This window comes from Zeus faber, assembly GCF_960531495.2.
Source record: "Zeus faber genome assembly, chromosome: 1".
Taxonomy (NCBI): Eukaryota; Metazoa; Chordata; class Actinopteri; order Zeiformes; family Zeidae; genus Zeus; species Zeus faber.
Window position 1 is genome coordinate 55,124,329 of NC_137193.1, and position 20,679 is coordinate 55,145,007.

At 41.5% G+C, this 20,679-nt stretch overlaps 1 protein-coding gene across 3 annotated transcripts in view; it reads right to left on the reverse strand.

Moving 5' to 3' along the window:
* Nucleotides 1-427: 427 nt before the first annotated feature.
* ryk (receptor like tyrosine kinase) overlaps nucleotides 428-20,679 on the reverse strand; it is a 37,975-nt gene continuing 17,723 nt past the window's right edge. The window contains exons 6-16 of one of the 3 annotated variants that reach the window (XM_080005043.1): nucleotides 20,304-20,442; nucleotides 19,374-19,474; nucleotides 17,190-17,273; nucleotides 15,554-15,679; nucleotides 11,572-11,658; nucleotides 10,389-10,458; nucleotides 9,319-9,451; nucleotides 7,935-8,044; nucleotides 6,874-7,033; nucleotides 3,346-3,482; nucleotides 428-1,670 (exon numbers count right to left, since the gene is read on the reverse strand). In XM_080005043.1, coding sequence (XP_079861169.1) covers nucleotides 1,559-1,670; nucleotides 3,346-3,482; nucleotides 6,874-7,033; nucleotides 7,935-8,044; nucleotides 9,319-9,451; nucleotides 10,389-10,458; nucleotides 11,572-11,658; nucleotides 15,554-15,679; nucleotides 17,190-17,273; nucleotides 19,374-19,474; nucleotides 20,304-20,442 — 1,259 coding nt within the window. In that variant the 3' untranslated portion in view covers nucleotides 428-1,558. Of the gene's footprint in view, nucleotides 1,671-3,345; nucleotides 3,483-6,873; nucleotides 7,034-7,934; nucleotides 8,045-9,318; nucleotides 9,452-10,388; nucleotides 10,459-11,571; nucleotides 11,659-15,553; nucleotides 15,680-17,189; nucleotides 17,274-19,373; nucleotides 19,475-20,303; nucleotides 20,446-20,679 lie in introns of all 3 variants that reach the window. The other 2 variants (XM_080005042.1, XM_080005044.1) reach the window with 2 other exon arrangements.

A 20,679-nucleotide genomic window follows, 5' to 3' on the forward strand; every position in this document is an offset into this window, starting at 1 on the left:
TTATGTAAAGCACATTCAATTGCCTTGTTAAAATGTGAATACTAGTGGCTTTGTGCGCACTGTATTAAAACAGCTTTGGCCGATCTAGAACAGCGATTTCAGATAACTGAAAGATCTCCAGACCGGGTCTTTGGGGCTAGGATGTCACTGTGACAAGGTAAAACACTATTCGGGGAATAGGCAAAATAATTGTTACAAACAATAAAACAAGGTTTCTTTGAGTCTTTTCTTGTACTGCGACTTTTATACATTCTATGTATTCTATTTTTTTTTTTAGCTTTATGCATTCTATGTCCTTTGCACTTTTTCTCGATGCTTTTGATGTTTAATGTATGGACTTTTAATTGCCTTGTTGTTGAAATGTGCTATATAAATAAATAAACTTGCCTTGGCAGTGTAAAAAGACACCATTTTCTATATTTAACAGTTCCTGTTTAATGTGTGAATATTTATTGAGGGAGCAGTTTAAAAAGATACCCATAACTCAACATGCAGTGACCATGAAGACACAAGGCGTGAGGAAAAGATTAGACCGAGTTAAGCGTCTTTGTGTTTCACAGTGATTATTAGTGTTTCTAATTATTCACAAGTCATCGTAAAAATTTAAAAAAGATCCTGTGAAAGGCTGTGTTCTGACACAGAACAAACATACAATACAAAATAACGATAACCCTGTTTAGACAAAGAATTCCTTAACATAAAGAAAAAAAAAAGACAGCCCAAATGGGACAGAGGAGGGCATTTTAACAGCTCGGGAGAACCATCACAGTCCATGCAGAGAAGACGACAGCATTTTAATTGTCAGAGGTTCCGGAATTTTTTTGAGAGCTTGAGATGGAGTAGCCGTGCCATCCTCAAAATGTAATTTTGAGAAAGTCCTTCAGGCGGGTGGAAATTGGAACAATGGGAGTGTCTTCCAGAGAAGTCACATCAAACGTGGACTATCGTACCAAACTAGAGCAGAGCAGCTTGCTGAGACTATAGGAATATATACAGATGAAGCCCCAAGTCTGCTGTAGTGACCAAAATGTTCTGCTGTGGAGTCTCCAAAAGCAACTCAAAAGTCAGTCTACGACCAGCTTACATTGTTTTTCTCTATATAAAGAACTGTAAAAATACTGTTGACAAAACTGGATCTCAGAGGGTTTTGAATTGATAAAACATTGGAATTGGGTCGGCTTGGAGGACAGTGCCCCAAATCTGTGATGTGATGTGCTGAGAAGATTGGAGTACCCTGGGTCAACTTGGCAGGGTGAGTGCACCTGCCTGTTTGTCTTGATGCTTTTAAAGCACAGGAAAGATTAAATAAAGTTCTTACTCAACTTCGGAAACAAAATAAAAAAATTAGCTATGTTGTAAAAATGTAATTTAACTATGAGAAAAAAAAAAAAAAAAAAAAAAAAAATTGTACAAAATCCAAACATTAATTTCTTGAAAGTCTGTTCCTTTCTTTAGATAAGGCACAATTTGATACATGTATTCCACAAGGTTAGTGCTGTCCACAAGCTTCCGGTGTTTGTAGTTGTTCACAAAAAAAAAAAAGTCGAATTCTTGTCTTTTACACGTAGGCCCCCAGCGCCGCGTGGAACTCTGTGAGACACTGGACTAGCTGCTGGAACTTGGGCCGCTCCTCTGGATCCAGTGCCCAGCAGCAAGCCATCACTGCAAACCTGCAGAGAAACACCACCAATGAGCCAAAGGTCTGTTTTCATTTTAACACTCCAAATATTTGTTTCCAATAATGGTTTGTATGGAAAGGAAAACACAAGGAACGACTATTTCCCTGTTCTCCACCGTGTGCGTTGAGGTGTACCTTACATAATAAAGAAGGCCAACATGTCTACAGTGCACATAGGGTCATGCAACTGAAACGGAAAATGAACAGCGGCGATAAGGAAAGGTCATATGACGCCATTAATTTTTCATCGCTCAAATTTGTTTTTCTTCTTCACCTGTGGCACTTTGAAAGGGAAAGATTGAACTCAACACCTATTCTTTTAAAAGGAAATTTAATCAGTTGCAAAAAGATTGGGGATGTTTCCTGGGTTTGTTAAAAAATAATAATAAAAAAATAAAAACCTGCTTTTCCATGAGTTACTCTAAAAACCTTTGGTGGGGGGTGTCAAGTGCAACTGTCAAGCAAAAGCAATACATATTGATAGCACAGTCCCTTTCATCACTGTCAACACACTTCAAGAAAAAGAAATGTAGTTTGCTTTGTTCTTTTTTTTTGTTTTGTCTTTTGACACTAAAAACTACCAAGCGGGCAAGTCAAGTCAAGTCAGTTTGTGTCATGAAAGAGGTTTTATGATGATGTACTAAAAGATGTACTTGAATGTCTGTACTTTTGTAATGTCTCACAGGACAAGTATTACAGTAATAGCAGTTTACATGAACCTGGAAAAAGTGTAAGTTATACTCTACTTTGGGAGTTAATTATAGGGAAACAGTTTGTTTACACAGACATATTCCACCTCAGTAAAATATTAGCCGGATACTGACTTATGACTAAAATGGCTTGACATACATTGTTTTAGATATTTAAGATGCTATAAAGGGTTAGGAAAAAAATGTCTGAAGTTTGTTGCTGAAAATAAAAGTCAGATTATGCATTCTAGCCATTCTAACGTGCCTCTATAACCGTCTTGTTCCAAAACTGGGTGTTTTTTTGTGGGAGGAGCCACCCTCCCGAGGCCCCCAGTTCTGTGAGCCAATGGCGTTTGAGCATGGTTTCCAGGTTTACACCGTAACTTTCACTGATTTCAATTATCTGATTATTACCAGTTGCTGAAACCTCACTCATATTAGAAGTACAAGGCCTCATTTAAAAGTTTGTTCCGACTTTTGTTGCCGTGCTCCAAGCCTGTGGGCGACATGAACAATGCACACACCGGGATTGTTTGTTTCATGTAAATGTCTGAAATTAAAATAAAATAAATACATCTACAATAAAAACAAATTTTTTATGGGTTTCGTTTGGATTAACGCACGCATCGGATGGAGCAGATGATCATATAAAGAAATTGATGACGAGCTGTCATCAGCTCGTGCAGAGTAGAAAAAAAACGTTGGAAACGGAGCGTTTGTTCACAGTGATTACTTTGCCATAAGTTTACCTCATTATTTGACACTTTGGCCATGTCTAATATGAACATCGCACATTATATGACATTATATATATATGACAGAAAATAAGGAAAAGCATAATAGATCCCCTTTAATATTGTCTATACTATTTCCACCCCATAACATGTGTGCGTGTCCAAGTCTCTGCGTTGTGGTCGGTTTGGACGAGCATTTCAAAAGTAAAACGCGCACAGTTAAGCTTGAACTTAAACAACGTACAATTCGTCCGGGCAGTTGATTGGTTGTGCTATTCTGTATCCGTCTTTCAGGTAGGCCGACATCTCGAACGGGTCGATGTCCACGTAGGGGGTCTGACCCAGAGTCATCAGCTCCCACAGGGTCACTCCGAAGGCCCACTGCAAAAACAGGACACAGCACAGACCTCAGGAGCCGCAGAGCAGTCGAGCAGCAGGGAGCTCATTGGCAACATTTTCTGAAGATGAACCCAACGAGCTCACCAGCAGCTGCGATGCCATTACTCAAATATTTGCATCGATCTCCATGACTTTTGTTATTAAACATGCGTCTCAAGTGTTCGGGGGCACAGAGAGCTGCCAAAAACATTCATCGAACAGTGGTCCAAGGAAACAAAACAAGAAAACTTTGCAGAAAATGTCGTTGAAATATGCAATTATTTCCACATTTTTTGATAAGAGCTTGCAAGTAATCAGTAGCGTGGTTGGTTTGGAGAGAGGTCTTTCGAGCAGAGATTTGGGGTTCATGCCTTGGAGCAAGGCACTAAGCGGCCTCTCCTGCCCTTTCTCCCCTCTCCCCCCTAGAGAAACAGCTTCCACGAATCTGAGCCAGTAAATTTGGCTGCAATTATCTCCTACTTATCCAAGCTAGAGCCTCCCGGGGTTTTCTCCGTGGGACATGACTAACAGCGAGTAAAGAGCCCCTGCTGGGGTGGCAGAGGACCTTTAAAGGAAACTTGGTGATGAAGAGTGGGGGCTTCTGAAGAGGGTGAACCATTTACAGTTCTTCTCCCACCCCGCTCCCCCATCCATCTCCTGCCGGCTGTCAGCATTCCCAGGGGGCTCTCCCCACGCCAGCGCACACTGTCTGTGCAAGCTGAGCTAAAGCCTGGAGAGCCTCTACCATACTGGAACTCCACTAGAACTCAAAAGGATGAAGCACTGCGGCCCTGGTTCGCCTAAACCCTAAACCCCTGGATTTCCACTCCAGCTGAGATGACATATAGTAATGTATAGCACTTGTTCTTTAGTTACGGTAAACTAGGGGGAGGTGACACAATTCATCAAATTATGTTCAATGAATAGACTTTGTTCATTCTGGCATTACAAAATGAAATTCAAGGACGCTCACGTGCTTTGCAAAACAATTTCTATTCACGCGAAACTAACTTTCAATGTGATCTTTATGACTTAAAATATAATTTAATATCACTGCGCGCACACACACACACACACACACACACACACACACACACACACACACACACACACACACACACACACACACACACACACACACACACACACACACACACACACACACACACACACACACACACACACACACGATGGTTTGAGCAGCCACACCTGAGCTGGATCTAGGTGATTAGGTCAGAGTGGCTACATACCTGATGCTCGTTGGTTGGGCTAACAAGCAACAGGTTAAAACCCCCATCCTCACCCACACTCAGGATAGGAGCCCTGTCGTGACATGTTCCATCTGCTCCTGGCTAATTCCACCTCGCCTCCTCTCTACAATAAACTGATGTCCACAATGCATTTTCATCTGTGTCTCTGTGCCAGAGAGGCCTGGAAACGATGCCCCACGCTCCGGAAGGGAGAAGGGGGCAGTCTGTTGTCGCCCTGGGGAAGGAGGCCGGTCGACCGTGCCGCTTCGGGGAACCAAGTCCTCTGGAAGGGAACCCGTTCATTAATTTTTGGACATTTGTTGGTTTAAAGTATGGGACCAACTTTTCAGAATACCATCTGACATTCATTAAAATATTTCACAAATACTCAGTCTATAAATAAATAAAATATTGAAATTTGTTGACTATGGTGGTAATTGTTAGTCACAGTCCTACTGTAAGTGTAGTTGGAGGTGGGTAGTGGCCAGAGTGTTATGACCTCAGCAGGAATGTAGGTGGGGTGTGGGGCATGCCGCCACTGGACCGTGTGTTTCCAAAGCTCTTTTCATCCTGAGTGTTCATTGGGCATCCTGATTTGGGACAGAGGGAGCCGTGTGTCTGCTGCATTGTTTTCGACGCCACACCTTCCTTCCCTCTCTCACGCAGAGCTTGACCTTCTGACCATCGGTGTGCCGTTTCCTGCCATCGCCCTGTAGTCTCCGCATCACACAGCAGTTCCAGTTAGACCGCCACCACCTTGGCAAAGAGCTCGAGGGTAAACGCTTTCTGCCTAACACCAATTTGGCGCTGTACCCAAGGACCAAGTAGGGCTGGTCAATAAATGGATGTTATCGTTCAGTCATCCGTGCTATTGTATAGTCATTAAATTAGGACAATGAAATAAAAAAGGGTGTTTTACTGGAAATTATAGTATAGTACTACAAATAATTTGGGATTTTTTTTTTTAAGCAACCCCAGTGGTCAATTTAGTGTTTCCAGCTCCATTACCTCTTGTTACAGGGAGCTATTGTGCAAGTGTTCCCTGTGATTACTGTGATAAGTTCTAGAGCAGGCTGTAATGAAGCGAGAGAGCAGAGAGAGTGACCAGCATATGATATAATTATCTCAGATAAGTAAGGTTTCAGCATTGCGCAGTGATAACAGGTCGGATTTTAGCAATATTACTAAGATGGAAAAATGCCGTCTTGGTGAATGTCAGGCAACGATCACTCCAAGGTAGAGAGTTTAACAATTAATCGAATATCGATTAATTGCTAATAAGAATTAAATCGATTAAGATCTTGTCTTATCGATAAGAACTGAACAATCTGCGTTCTTGTCATTGTATCAACGGGAGTCTTTGTGGGGCGCAGGGCGTTTTGAGAAAAAAATAAAAATACCCAGCCACGACAACGGTCTTCGATTCACACATAAAATTTTGTAAGCTTATATCTGTTTTATCCTGTTATTGTAATGCACACTGACTTACAACCAACCCCCCGCCAAAAAAAACAGCTTGACTTGAATCTCAGTCGACTGATGGGCTTCCGACTGATGATTTGACTCGTCGACTTTCAAGGGTCAGCCCTACATTTATTAGTCTCTCTTTATCTATATGTGCAACAGAGTTGATCTGCTAAGTAACACCCGGCCCATTGCATCGCAGAGGACGCCAAAGATTGTAAATATTTAACTTGCACGGAGATGTGTTGTAGGTACCGCTGGATGTGCAAACCAGCTCAGCGAGTCTTGCCTCAAACTTCTCCATTTTGAATTTAAACGAAATGAGGAAAAATGCTCCTCGCACCAAGTCACAAAAACTTGGAGGGGGACGACATTGTGTAGGTCCCCACGTGCCATGGTGCCACCCCTTGGCGACATCATTAGCTTTTATGTAATCAATTTATTGACAATCGCTTGTTACGGTTAACGACTATCGATTAAGAAAATTCCTTTAAATTTGCATCCCTACTCCAAGGTTTTTGGTGGTTGAGCTTTCAGGAATAATATAACCATCGATACTAACACTTCTCCCTTACAATAACACATATGATAATAACTTCTTCCTCATTGCCCGGCCCTAATGTGCAGCCTGGTTACTGTCGAGCGCTGTGAGCAGGTATATTTAATGTTGCTGTCCTCACCACATCACTGGCGCTGGAAAAGTCGTTGTTGAGCAAGCTCTCCAGGGCCATCCACCGGACAGGACGGTTCTCATTGTCCCCGAGACAGTGGTAGTCCATAGGAAACAGGTCCCGGGCCAGGGCGTTGTCTGTGATTTTCACTTGCATGTTGTCGTCAATGCTGCCGGGGGTAAAAGAACAGGACTTCAGGGCATCATTCTAACGGGCTAAGGGCCGAAACACTGTAAATAAATACAGTGGTACCTTGATTTACGAGTCCACTAACATACGAGTTTCCCGAGTGACGAGCCGTCATTCCGTCAATTTTTTGTATTGATTTGCGAGCAAAAATGTGAGTTATGAGGAGCGAGCGTTAGATACGCTGCCGCTAGTTGGCGTGGCGAGCTAATCCGGCCAGCATCCCGCATCTCACTCGTCCACTTCACGTGGTTACCTGACGGTGGACGCATCTCTTTTGTGTTTTGTGCTCCCGTTGTGCTTTTTGTGCAGTTATTCTGCCAATTTTTTTTTCTAACCATGGGTCCTAAGAAAGTAAGTGCTGAGAAGAAGAAGCGGATGATGTAGATTTAATTAAAGCATGAAATCATAGAAAAACATGAGCGAGGTGTGCGTGTGATGGAATTGGCAGGGCAGTACGAGCGTAGTACTTCTACGTTATGTACCATACTGAAGTAGAAGGAGGCAATAAAGGGTATTACGCCAGCCAACGGCATTAAAATAATGTCTAAGCTGTGGACCGCTGTCCATGAAAAGATGGCGAATCTGCTGTTGGTGTGGTTGACGGAGAAGCAGTTCGCAGGAGATAGCGTGATAGCGTTTTATTATGTTTTTATACAATATTTGTTATTTATAAATACATTTCTCTCACTTAAAAACACGTAACAAGGGGGCTGGAACAGATTAATGGCATTTCAACTAATTTCAATGGGGAAAATTGATTTGCTATATGAGCAGATTGAATTACGAGCTCTGTCACGGAACAAATTCAACTCGTAAGTCAAGTACCACTGTATTGGAGGGTGGGGGTTGTAGTGGATGGAAGCAGAGTCATTGACACTCACACACAGTTCCTGGCAGCGAGGTCTTTGTGGATGACCTCCCTGCGAGCCAGGTAGCTCATCCCACACGCGATCTGGATGGCCATGTAGACCAGGTCCTGCTGAGAAACAGCCTAAAACAAACGAGGGGGGGGAAAAAACATGGTCAATACAGAGCAAGAGGATTGAAGTGAAATCGATGACTTTACAATCTGTTTTTGTTATTTTTTGCTGTTTTCAAAAAACATTTTGACTATTTAATTATTCCCGATAGCATAATGACCTGACCGTGAGTCAGAGGAAATGTTACACAAAAGGTTCACGCTTAGGTCTGACATGCAAGGGAAGGGGGGGAGGAGAAAAAAAAAAAAAAAAGGTTTTCTTTTTTTTTTTGTTCTTGCAGCTCTGGACAGTGGCCAAAAGAGCCAATCGCAAAAGACTGGCAGAGCAGGGAAACAAACAAGTCAAGTCAGGCAAACCTATAGGGTGCTTGCTTGTCTTATCAGCTCCTCAAGAAGCCAACGCCGCTTACACGTCTGAGCTGCAACCGGGAGACTAATTGGCGAAGCTCGACTTTACTCGAACTGAATCTTAAGTAAATATTCCGTACACCTTAAATCACAATATACAGAAACTGATGTAGTAATCCTCCTTAGGCAGCTTCACATCCTTTATGTACACCAGCCTCTCTTTATGCAATCCAGGACGAGTGGCTTAGACGCACACTGCAGTGATTCATGACTTGTTTTACGTGCTCTCTTCTAATCCGACCGTGACTCAACCTCATTAATTTAAACTCACAACATTAAGAGCAAAACAAGATGTTGGCACACAGTGCCATGAAGAAAACTTTTTAGGCATCGACCCAGGCGATGCTTAGCCGAGGGATTGTCAATGTCCAAAATTTAAGAGTAAATTGGAGTCAATAGCAAAATTAATTGTAGCTATACTGGACGTTGTTTGGACTTGCAGACACCTTCTTAGCAGACCTTCACTTTGAGAATGTCAGAACAGCTGTCAAGCAATGCTCTATCCTAGTCTTCCAGCAAAGACCCATCCAGACACAAATCCCAACAGTCTTTGTCAGCCCATTAAATTGCCAAAAGTACATAATGACATTATTTAGAATTAAGGTGGTGATGCTACCTGAAACTCAACAGAGGAAGCTTTGACGGATGCAGAAAACCTGTAAGCCGTGTCTTGTGATGAGAAAAAGTGTTTTGCTCATCTGACTTAATGCTTACCTCTCGAGTTTTGGGAGTTGATTGAATGGTTGGATCTACAGTGTGGCTGTGTCAAATACATTAAAGAATCTAATTTTAATCATTGACCCAGTGCAGCATTCAGAGCCATGGGGGGGTTGGGGTCTGGATATTGTCTGCACTGGTCAAGCATGGGCCGGGCTAACCTGTGGGTTGTTGGCCTCAGCCAGCTTGCACTGTCGCAGGAACAGCTTGAGGTTTCCCCAAGCCATGAAGGGCAGCAGCACCATCGGCTTCTCGCCGTCCTCTGTGCACACGTGGCTGATGGGCAACAGGTTTCTGGAAGAGGAAGAGGAAGCGTGAGGGACAACAATAATTTTGGAAGACGGCGCTGGGGTGGTTCCAGGGTGACAGCTTGCTAAGGTGGAACGTTCTGACCGTTGCCAAACTGTGGAAGAGGAAGTGTCCGAGACATTGCCATCATCGCCCCTGAAGCCTCCAATAATATGGAAAGAGGAAGGCGTAGGCTGACTACTATGTCATTTACAGAAAGTCAGAGAACCAAAAAGTACGGCCAGTTTCTTAAACACTTACTATATTTAATAGCAGTGTTTCATTAAAATTTTGCAAAGAATTTTGACACTCCCATATAAAAAAGGCGATGGGCATAGTGCTGTCATGAAACAATTTGTACACCAGGTGGAGAGTCAAAATACTGAAGCAACTTTGGCGTTGGATTAAGTCATCTAGAATAGATGAAGTAACTTTCGTTCTCAAAAACAGCCAACAACAATCTAGCGACCATTTAGGCCATCTGGCATCATTCATACCAAAAAGGCAACAATAAATGATTACATTATATTCACATAATATTCTGTTCACTTTCCATACAGGCCCCACTGTGTGCCCAAAAAGCAAACTGTGATTCAAGCACTGAGAGCTCTCAACAACAAAGGTTCAATCAGCAAACACTGGTAGATAACCATATAATGGCAAATACCAATTTATTTTGTGATTCTGCTTTTCTACATGAATTCCATATAATATGCCCATACGCCATTCCAAAGAAGTGCCATTCCAAATGTAAACTTGCACAATACCACTGAAACACATCTATGATGTATACACAAAGACATGAAGAATAAGCAATGCTCTGTGCTGTTAAAGAACTTCCACGTGGGAGCTTTGTACAAGTGGTGATCCATTATAACAGAAAATCTAGCTCTACGCTTAACATTTACATTACATATTTTAATTTCAGTTTGTTCCCACTCACCTATGATGGAGGCCGCGAAGCTTGCAACTTTCCGTCAGCATCATGGTCACCTGCACCTCGGAGGCGTGATCTGAGGTATTTTATGAGAGACCATAAGATGAGATACTGTCCACTACACCGAGATCCAAATATTCAACTGATTGAGAGGTTTTACATAAACGGAGAGAACATGCTGGATAGTTTGGAATCAGAATTTTTGCCAAGTGATGAAATTACTGGCAGATTTTAATTATGTCGGGTCAACAATTTGTTCAGAGCTTTCATATGTCATAGATATGCTACTCTAACAGTTATGCCATTTGTAGTAGGAAACATGGGAAGAAAATACTTTTGCAAAATTGATTGGGGCTACGTTCTTAATCTCTGCCGTCAGCTTTAGCCACCGCTCGCCGCTAATGGGAACCAGTATTGTTTCCTGCGTCAGGGGCACACAAGGAGGAAGTTAAGTGTTTAGCTGAGACTGGCATCAGGATACTGAACGCTGACTGGCATCAACCTGAGTAAACATAGAAGGAAAAGAGCGAGCGGCAGAGAAATGGGATAGAGGCTGCACACAAAGAGTCTGAATCACCATTTGAGCAAATACTGTATGCAGTATTTGATGTGGCAACATCCGTGGCATCTGGCAGATGAGTTTTCAGATAGTGATCTGAATCCACTGGTAAGAATCAAGGTCAATCTGATGACAATGCTCTGTACTGACTTAAACTGCCAACCCTGTTGTTTTTATTGCACACATTAAGATGGAAAGAACAGACAGAAATTAAGTATTCTGTGCTACAATAGTACCGTGGTACCCAATTGTTGGATGGAAGTATCCTAAATAACGGACTATTTCTTTTGCGGTGTCCAAAAGGTGGTGTGAAGAGAAATTGAACGCGTCCAAAACAGTTGATTCGTTTTTTAAATTTTTGCTCTAATGAACGATGGCAGATGAGCGCAACTGGTTCTAATATAAAAAGTATTCCTACTCTTCATACTAACACCCGGAGGCCCATGCATGAGCCTTTATTTGGGGAAAATGCCAAGAAGCAGCACAGCATGCTAATAACATGAGTGCCCTTCTGACGCTTCGGCTGGTTAAGTATAATGAGGGAAGACAGGGTGGAGTGACAGCTCTAAAATTTTATGGCAACATAAGTTGTTTTTTTTTCTTCGCCGAGGAGCTGTTCAGGCTGCGTACCTTTCACTGTTTTCACAAAGACCTGCTTCTCCTTGCTGGGGTCCTTCTCGTCCAAGAGTACGCCATGAAAGATACGCCCAAATGTGCCTGTGAAAGACGAACCATAGATTTTGTGTGAGCAAAAGGGAAAGAGCGAGCTCCAGACCCTCTCATTCACGGACAGAAATGTCAGCTTGTTTACTGGAAGCTGTGCCTGGGCAATCAGTGAAAAGTTTGGAAAGGTTTACAGCCCGCACGCAAGCACACACACACACCTTTTGAATAGTAACTGCAAGGTTCGTACCCTGACTGGAAAGCCTTATACAAACCTTTAGCCTTTAACAATGACAAAAAGCATTTAGTGGTTTTGGCTTTCCAGGGAGCAGTGTGAAGAGATTAATGCTCACCTTTGTCTAAACTGACACCACATTGCCTCAGTGACAGAGGAAGAGTCTAGGCTCCATGGAGGTGAGATTCAATTTTACCGTATAAACTATCAATGTAAACAAAATAAATCCATAACCATGGGAAAATACTGCCCTGGGTTTTAAGAGTGTTGAGCAATTACAGGGTTTCCCCTCCCACCGGTACCCGCCTGTCAGGCCTGTTCAGACCTGCTGGCTCTGAAGAGCAGAGGCAGACGCTGAGAACATCTCGTCTTTGGAATCTCACCGACAACAGCCATCTCATAAACAACACTGTTCATTTAGCATTTCACAAAAGATGTATCAAGATCTTTTTGTCAAGGAACATGCCACGTAATCGCATGACGTGCACTAATACGTCAAGACATGAAGTGTAAACAATAATCTGACTTAAAGGAATCGTCCCTGTTTTGATCAAACAAAGCACATGACTGCATGACCCAAGAGGCACAGAGGAATGATTATTCATTAACAGAGATATGCGTGATATGACAGCACCACCAAATTGATTGTTTTTGGGGTGGGGTACTTTCTTGAAAAGAGCTTAAACCCTAAAAAGTCACATAAGCAGGTCAGCTGCAACAGCATGATTATTTCAACAAAAAGTTCATTATTGTTTATGAAAAAAAAAAAGAAAAAGCTGACATTTAATAAAGAATGGTGGTGCATATGGCCCAGGGTAACATCTCACAAATAAAACACACACTACCTTACTCTTAGATTCTGATGATCTTTTCACAGTTATCCAACAAGTATACAGCTTTTATTAACACAGACCAAAACCAGAACCCAAAAATGAATTGGTGGTAATGGTTGGCATTTCAATAAGACTTTCAGGACCAGAGGAGAACCAAACAATGCTAAATTTTGAGGTGGTATATTGCCGCTGTACAGTGATTATAGAAATCATGATCATCATCTCACGGCTTGAGAATATTTAATTGCATTGCTTCAGTAAATCAAATGCAGTAAATCAATGTTTCCAATTTAAATACTGTGTCCCAAAGTGACAAAGTAAAACAAAACAAACCTGAAAATGGAAAAAAAGACAACCATCATTCAGCAGACAACAACAGAGGCCTATGTGAGTGCCAGTATGTGGACTCATAAAGATAAGGAATAAAATACACTCAAAATGACTGCAAAACCTCTATTTCCAATTAATGTGAGCTGATGCCATTTGTTTACTCGCATCCTTTTTCTGAAGCATACTAAAGAGTATAATTTAGGTGTTTTCGCACTGAACAGTTGTGGGGACTCCCTGAGGTGAACTAGGAACTGGACAGGTCCCCTGGGGAACTATTTACCTTCAAGGGCTTTTTTCTGGTTGTATTCACACTGCACTGGAATGCTGAAGTGACGCTGAAGTGACGCAAGCCAACAGGGTTTCATCAGTTTTGTGTCGTCTTTACTACGTAATTTGAGGTGAGAAATAAACAACTTCGCTCCTATTAGATCTACAAGAGGTCATTTAAAAGTTAGTTGCGACTTTCACAAGGCAAGTTCTTGCATCGGGACGGTGCAGGGATATTAAGGGCCGCACGTTAATTTATTCATTTAACTTTGGAAAATAAAATACATGAAATAAATACATCTACAATAAAAATACTAATTTTATTGGTTTTTATTAGTCTTTTTTTTTTATTACGGCTGAGTGTCCGTGGGCTGGTCCGCACCCAGAGCCACACGACTCGATCTGTCCAATCTTGGGGTGCAGTCTTCTTGGTGCAGAAATGTTTACTACGCAACTCCTTGCACAAAGTTCAACTTGGTGGAGTTAACATTCAGGAAGCTGTGTACATTTACAGAAATCAGATTGAAACGCTTTGCATTTTCATTAATAGAGGGAAATTTTGCGCAATGTGTGTCTTTAATTTGGTACTTGACAGAAACTGCTGCTTCTTATTTTATGAGTTTCAACGAATTCCAATTGTGATTTCTTAGTGATGATCTTGGCTTCTATCGGTTGCCTCTTGAGGCCTGACCTAATCAAAAGTTACTGCACTCTTACTCCAGCTTTTAAAAAAAATGTTTGCTTTGCGAGGACGCGTGTTTTTGTAAGATTTCTCTGGGGGTGATGTGCTCATGATAAACTGACTAATGTCAATGGACTGTTATCACAACAGCCGTAGCTTAAAAAACAAGATGATCATTTTAATAGATGTGACAAATATTCTAAAAGTCAAATATACGACAAAAAAAAGCATATACACATTGAAAACACACATTGAGGTAATTTGACAGAAAACTTAAGTGAAGTGAACTTAGTGAACTTAAGTGAAGTGGCCCAGACTCTTCAGAGCAAAAAAAACACAGTTGCCTTTGGTGCGCATTCAGAGCAATACAGGGTAAGATCACGAGCTGTGAGGTTTAGTTTGTGGCGTTTCATAGTTATTACCTTACATTGCTTTGAGCTGTCTACACTTTAATAATTAGCTCATTATCATTTGTTACAAAATTATATTATATTAAAAGTCAGGTGGAACAGCTCGAGGAATAACAAAAACTGCTAGCAAGATACCAAAACTAGAGAATTTCTTTGTTTGTTTCAGTATTTCAGTATCATTTTTAATGATGTGCCCTTGTAGGGTTGGGTATTACAAAATTAAAATACCAGTACCAATAACCAGTACCTCAAAGTGATACCAATACCAATAGAGTATTGGTATACCATTTTTCTCCTACTATACCAATCATGTGAATGGAAGCATTCATTTGGATAAAATGCCACCACTCCTCCCCATCCAAATTATTTTTACACAAATAAGTCGAGAAGTTTTGAAAATGTTTATAAAATAACTGAACAAACTGTGCAATGAAGTATTTGGGCAGTGTAATTTTAAACAAATAGCCAGTACAGGAGGAATGATTACAGCGAAGAAAACCTCTGTCACTGTTCATATGGACACCTGACTGTTGTTTTAAGACAGACTGGAAAACTTGTGAACATATCCTTTAACAGAATGTTATAGCTGCTGCTGTGGTAGTGAGCCAATCACACGTCACATTAAGTCAAAAAACTCTTGCGGTGATTTGGCCGCAAAAATACAAATATTCATTTTTTTTACAGAGTACAAAACTGATTGAATGCAGGAATAGCTTAACTGGAGCAGTTTTGTATTGGGTTATTTCATTCGATACCTTAAAAAGGTATTGAGTACCAATACCCAGCCCTATACACTTGTTAAGCTATTCATGACTTTTACTTTGTGCACCTGTGTTTTCTGAGAAATAAGAAAGTTAAAAATAAGAAGATCAGCAGCTTCACAAATTCACTTTGGGTTTGTCAAAAATCACACAAAAAAACGAACTCAACCGTTCATAGCAAGCTTCCTATTGTGTGGTATTCCTTTTTCCAAGAGCTCCATATACATATATATTTAATTTTTTTAACTGTAGAAAATATCCAGACACTGCCAAACAGTCACAGGATTTATTGCTGTTTTGATGAAGAGAACCACAGAACAGCTCGGGGGGGACGCCCGGGTGCTCTAGATTAATTCATTCTAGTGTGTGTGTGTGTGTGTGTGTGTGTGTGTGTGTGTGTGTGTGTGTGTGTGTGTGTGTGTGTGTGTTACCTTCGTGCAAAACATCCCGCAGTGTGACTCTCTCCCTGGAGATGGCGATGTCTTTAACCTTGGCTTTGGCCTCTATCAGGGTCACACTCCTCAGGTCATTCTTCTCTATGCGTAGCGACGGATAGCCTGTCAAAGAGGGAGCGCAAACATAACACTCATGTTCACATCGTCTGTTGTAAAGATTTTTTTTTTTTTTTCCCCACACACACACACACACACACACACACACACACACACACACACACACACACACACACACACACACACACACACACACACACACACACACACACACACACACACACACACACACACACACACACACCTTATCATTAGAAAAGTGGATTTATTTTTATCATTTCATAATGGCATACCACAAATGGAGTTAGCATAACAGTATAATTAATGAAAGCGTAAACCTGTTCCCGGCAGCACACCTCCTTGGTATACAACTTGTCAGCCAAGACAGATTACACATTTACAAATCGAGTGTGGATGACTGCTTGATTCCTGGGCAGTTGCTCTACGAAAGATAAGTGTGGTTTGCCACCATCAAAAAAATAGGAACTGTAGAGCGAGCGCTTGAGCAACCTTGGAGGCATTGGCAATAAACTGCCTGCCCTGTTGGACACCCACACCGGTGGTTCTCAACGTGAGGTCCCGGGACCACCCAGGGGCCCTTCAAGAGGCTTCAGTGGGTCCCCAGCAAAATGATTAATAGTCAAACTTCACTGTTATTTAATCTACAAGATGTTAGCAACATAAGAGAATGTGCAGTCATGACTGTTTTGATCATACTTTTACGGTTGTCTCAGTGTGGAGGTTTGGAATACATCATATATCACAAGAAAAACAAATTCTTCGAAATCTTTTAAGATTGGCTTGGAAACTAAATCTTATCAAATGGTGCATATCATATTAAGAGTCCTTGATATAAAAAACGGTTGATTATCACTGGCCTACACAATCCGTCCCCGGAGGATCATGCAAACTGATGAATTACTTGTCTTAATATATTTATTTTATAATAATGGGCTTAAATCCAATCATTAATTTTAAGAGGCAGGGTATCAGTCAAATCAGGTTAAATGTTAGTGATACTTGAGTATGCCTTGAATTCATTAATGGAAGGAAAAGACCTGCTGAGGTATTTTCAGTAACAACTAAACACTCAGAAAGTACATATTACCACAACCACATAGTACATGCACAAGGTTTAGTGCAGCTTTCTGCTGCCACCTAGGGGTCAAAGTGAGACACAACCTGTAAAAACAATAACATTGAACGTTGAATTTGACATTAGGTAAAACAAAGTACATTAAAACAACACATTTGATGAAGATATGACGAGTTTGCGGATGTGAGGGGAATGATCAGAACACTGAGCACCACAGGAGAAAGATGGGGGTGGACTGAGAGCTTGTGCCAGAGATGATGGGATGTCCAGTCGCATGATGTATATCAGCAGTGACAGAGATCATGTGATGTCAATGTTGTAAGATACAGAAATAGCCTTAACCTTGGATAAGCGTAGAAATTAACACTGAAATAAAAGCAGGGCATCTGGTCATAGAGAACTATGTTAGAATGTTTACAGGTTTTGCTTTTTCCCCTCAGGAGCTGTGTTGAAACTTACTTTTGCTTTCGTGTGAAGGGGCACCGGGGTTTGGGAAGGAGGCGGCAGTAAGCTGGAGTATGGGTGCAGAACCAGGGTGATTGTCTGATGGTGAGAGGGGTAAGAGGGGAGGGAATGAAAGGGCGGGAGAGGGTGAGAAAGAGGTGGTTCAATGGGAAGCCCACTCAAGTTACAGCATGACCTCATCTAATGGATGCAGGATTGTAGATCGTGGAGATCTAGGAATCCACGGACGAGGCATCCATTAAATGAGGCATGCTTGCAAGTTGGGTAAACTTACCCATTGGCGGTTGGGTAACGAACGCAGGATGATTGTGCTAATTAACACATTTAGCAAAGCAAACATGAGACAAAAGAGAGAAGATTGGGAAAACAATACACATGGGATGTAGGATGGTGTCCACTAGTGGGCGATCGTGTTAAATAACATCTAGGACAAGACATTTATACTTGATGAGTGACCCTACTAAGCGTTTTAGGGTGAAGAAATGGTTAGACGCACTTTAAATGTGAGGAGCATGCTTTGAAACAAAAAAAGAAAAAAAAAAAAAGAAAACAAGAGCTCAAAATGAGTTGGCAGTTGTTTTACACAGATCCCCACGTGCCAGGTTACATTTTCGGGGGCATTCTACAGACCAGTTCCACTTCATACCATACAATGCAGGATCACATATAATTGCACTGCGGGCTGACCAGGAGGAGGTGGTGCGGGTGGTGGTCTGACTGTTTGACCACACGCCAATAACAATCAGAACCACTACCACTACACTATTTGTCTGGCCCCCATCCATTTATCAAAAAGGGAAAAGCAGAAAGACACAACCTGCCCTCCTCGGATGCAGATGATTAATTAGAATAACACATTTGTTGTGTGTGTATATATATATATATATATATATATATATATATATATATATATATATATATATATATATATATATATATATATATATATAATAATAATATATAAACAAAACACATATATACATACATACAAGCAGATATAATATATTGGAATGAGATGAGTGGAAAGTAAAATTATGTCGCGAAGTTCGCACATCCAGTTAAATTTAAAACATAGCCTGGGGCTCAGGGGGTCTCTCTAATTTTAGGTCAACTAAGACTTTAGTGCATAAAGAATGACTAGCTTATGCACCAGCGGAGATTAAGTTTAGACTCTGTTTAAGACGCAGCGACACAGGACGGCTCTATCTGGCTATCACAGAGTGCATAAAGAGTACACAGCAGCCGCCTGTGCTCCAGTAACAGGACAAAGAGGGCAGAACAACAGCGCTGGAAATTACTTACCCTATGATTCCAGTTAGGCTGATAAGGTCATTCATGGACAATTATCTTATTCGGAAAGGAATGCGCATTTCAGGGTGAGTGAGTTTGCCCCAAAAAAAAAAAAAAGAAAGTAAGTGTAATTTGAATGCAAGGGAGCACCAGCATCACTTCCCTGAGAAGCAAGATTCCCCTTTGCTCAATAAATGGATTTGTTTCCACAAATAAAATGGTAGTTATTAAGCATGAAATATAATAAATATGCTGTTTGCAACTTTATCTTCTGAGGCAGGCAATTGATTTTTTTAGTTGACAAAAAACACCCATCCATTCCAATTTTTTACCGAGTTAAAGATTTGTGTCACGCTCACTCTTCCAACAAGAAGCACGACCCCGACTGTACAGGTTATTCCAACCTAGCACCTAATAGGTATATGGAATTATATAATATGTGGAAAAATAATAATATAATCCAGAGCATATAATACACACATACATACAATTGGATTTATTTTTGTGCAAATAAGTTCTGGTATTGACTTCACACATGTTGCATTTTTGACTGTTTGTACCACCAAATGCAGCCTCACCTGTATAAGCAAATTTAAGTCCAAAACTTGGAATGTGATAAGTAACATTTCCATATAAATATGGAGATCCAATCCATATGAACATGTAAATAATTTTACCTGTAAAAAGATAGACATGTAACCCAATTTCAATGTCGAACGAGAGACATTTCAAGCCCCCCCCCCCACTCCCACTGTGCTGATTTATACACCGATATTTCCATGTTCAGCACTTCTATTGCACATTTTGCTGCTTGCTACAGTAGTCCATGGCAGGATAACAGTGCAGATTTGATGGAGAGTAGGCTGATAAGAGGGATAGATATCTTACTGGTGACAGGGGCTGCGTTGTTTGGAGTGTCGGCCCTCAGGTACTGCGTAGTCTGGGTGGACGGCTGGGACAGACCCTGGGAGCTTCCGCTGTCGCTTTCACTAAGGTATTGAAAAGAGATGATGGTGGGGGCGGGGCAGGGACACGCACAGTTATTCACTTGGGAAGATGAACCAGACGCCTATCGGTGAAGTAGTAGTATTCTTAACTTAATGAAAACTAACCTCCAAAATGACTGTGACCACCGGGATCACAGCTGACTCTGCACTTTACATTTTCAACGTTTCAAGCTATATGGTCCAAGGGGATAATCATGAGTTTCCATCGTTTGCCGTAATAGGATATTTGTGTCCAACACATGGATTCCACCGCGGCAAAGCTCACAAACCATGTGATCTAATCAAGCCAATTCTGAGAAATATCATTAAAGCAACTCAATTTGTTTCATATATTACATTATATTAGATTCCTGTGGCAATAACGGCACAGTTCTGTGATAGGAACATTGTTCTGGGAGGATTCAACCACTAAACGCCGACCTCAAATCTCTTTGTCGGGACAGAGTTTAAAAGATGCGCTGATCAAATTACAAACCGATAGTGCAACAATGACTTGGACCTCAACCGTGAACTGACTGCAGCCGCCCTACGAGTCTATATTTAAGGATGTGTCGAACAGGAAAACTCAAGTACGGGTTCTAACTCCCTTAAATCTTTTTCACTGTAAAGTTGAGCTATTTGGGTTTCAATGTGACATTAATACGCTGCAGTGCAGACGCAGATATCAAAACAAACCAAGCTGACATATATTAGGTCCAACCTCGGGCTCTGGGCTGTTTTTCATCTGCTTGATTTAAACTAAAAGCTCCTGGCTTAGTCAGAATATAAACAATAGTGCATGTGGAGAAGAGTTGAAGATAACATGGCCGACCTGTCCTCCATCTCCACTCTCTTCATGCTGTGCAGGTGGAGGATCGCCAGGATGATGGCCACGAGGAAGATGACGATGCAGGAGACACTCACGCTGATGTAGAAGACCCGCGTTGAGGTGGTGGGGGCGCTGACGCCATCTACTGGTGAGGAGAGTTCAGCAGTTAAAAAGGTCAGGACAAAAACAACAAAATAGCCGTTGGAGAGAGAGCATGTGCTTTTAGGTTGCTGCAGATGGAATTTCTCTGCACGACATAAGAAAATACTTAATCACAGGTATGGTAGGTGGTCGCGGAGACATGGAGAAATGGAGAAACCTTGACAGATAGCGCGGTGATGTAGGGGGTGGAAGAGGAACAGTGACCCGCACCAAGTGC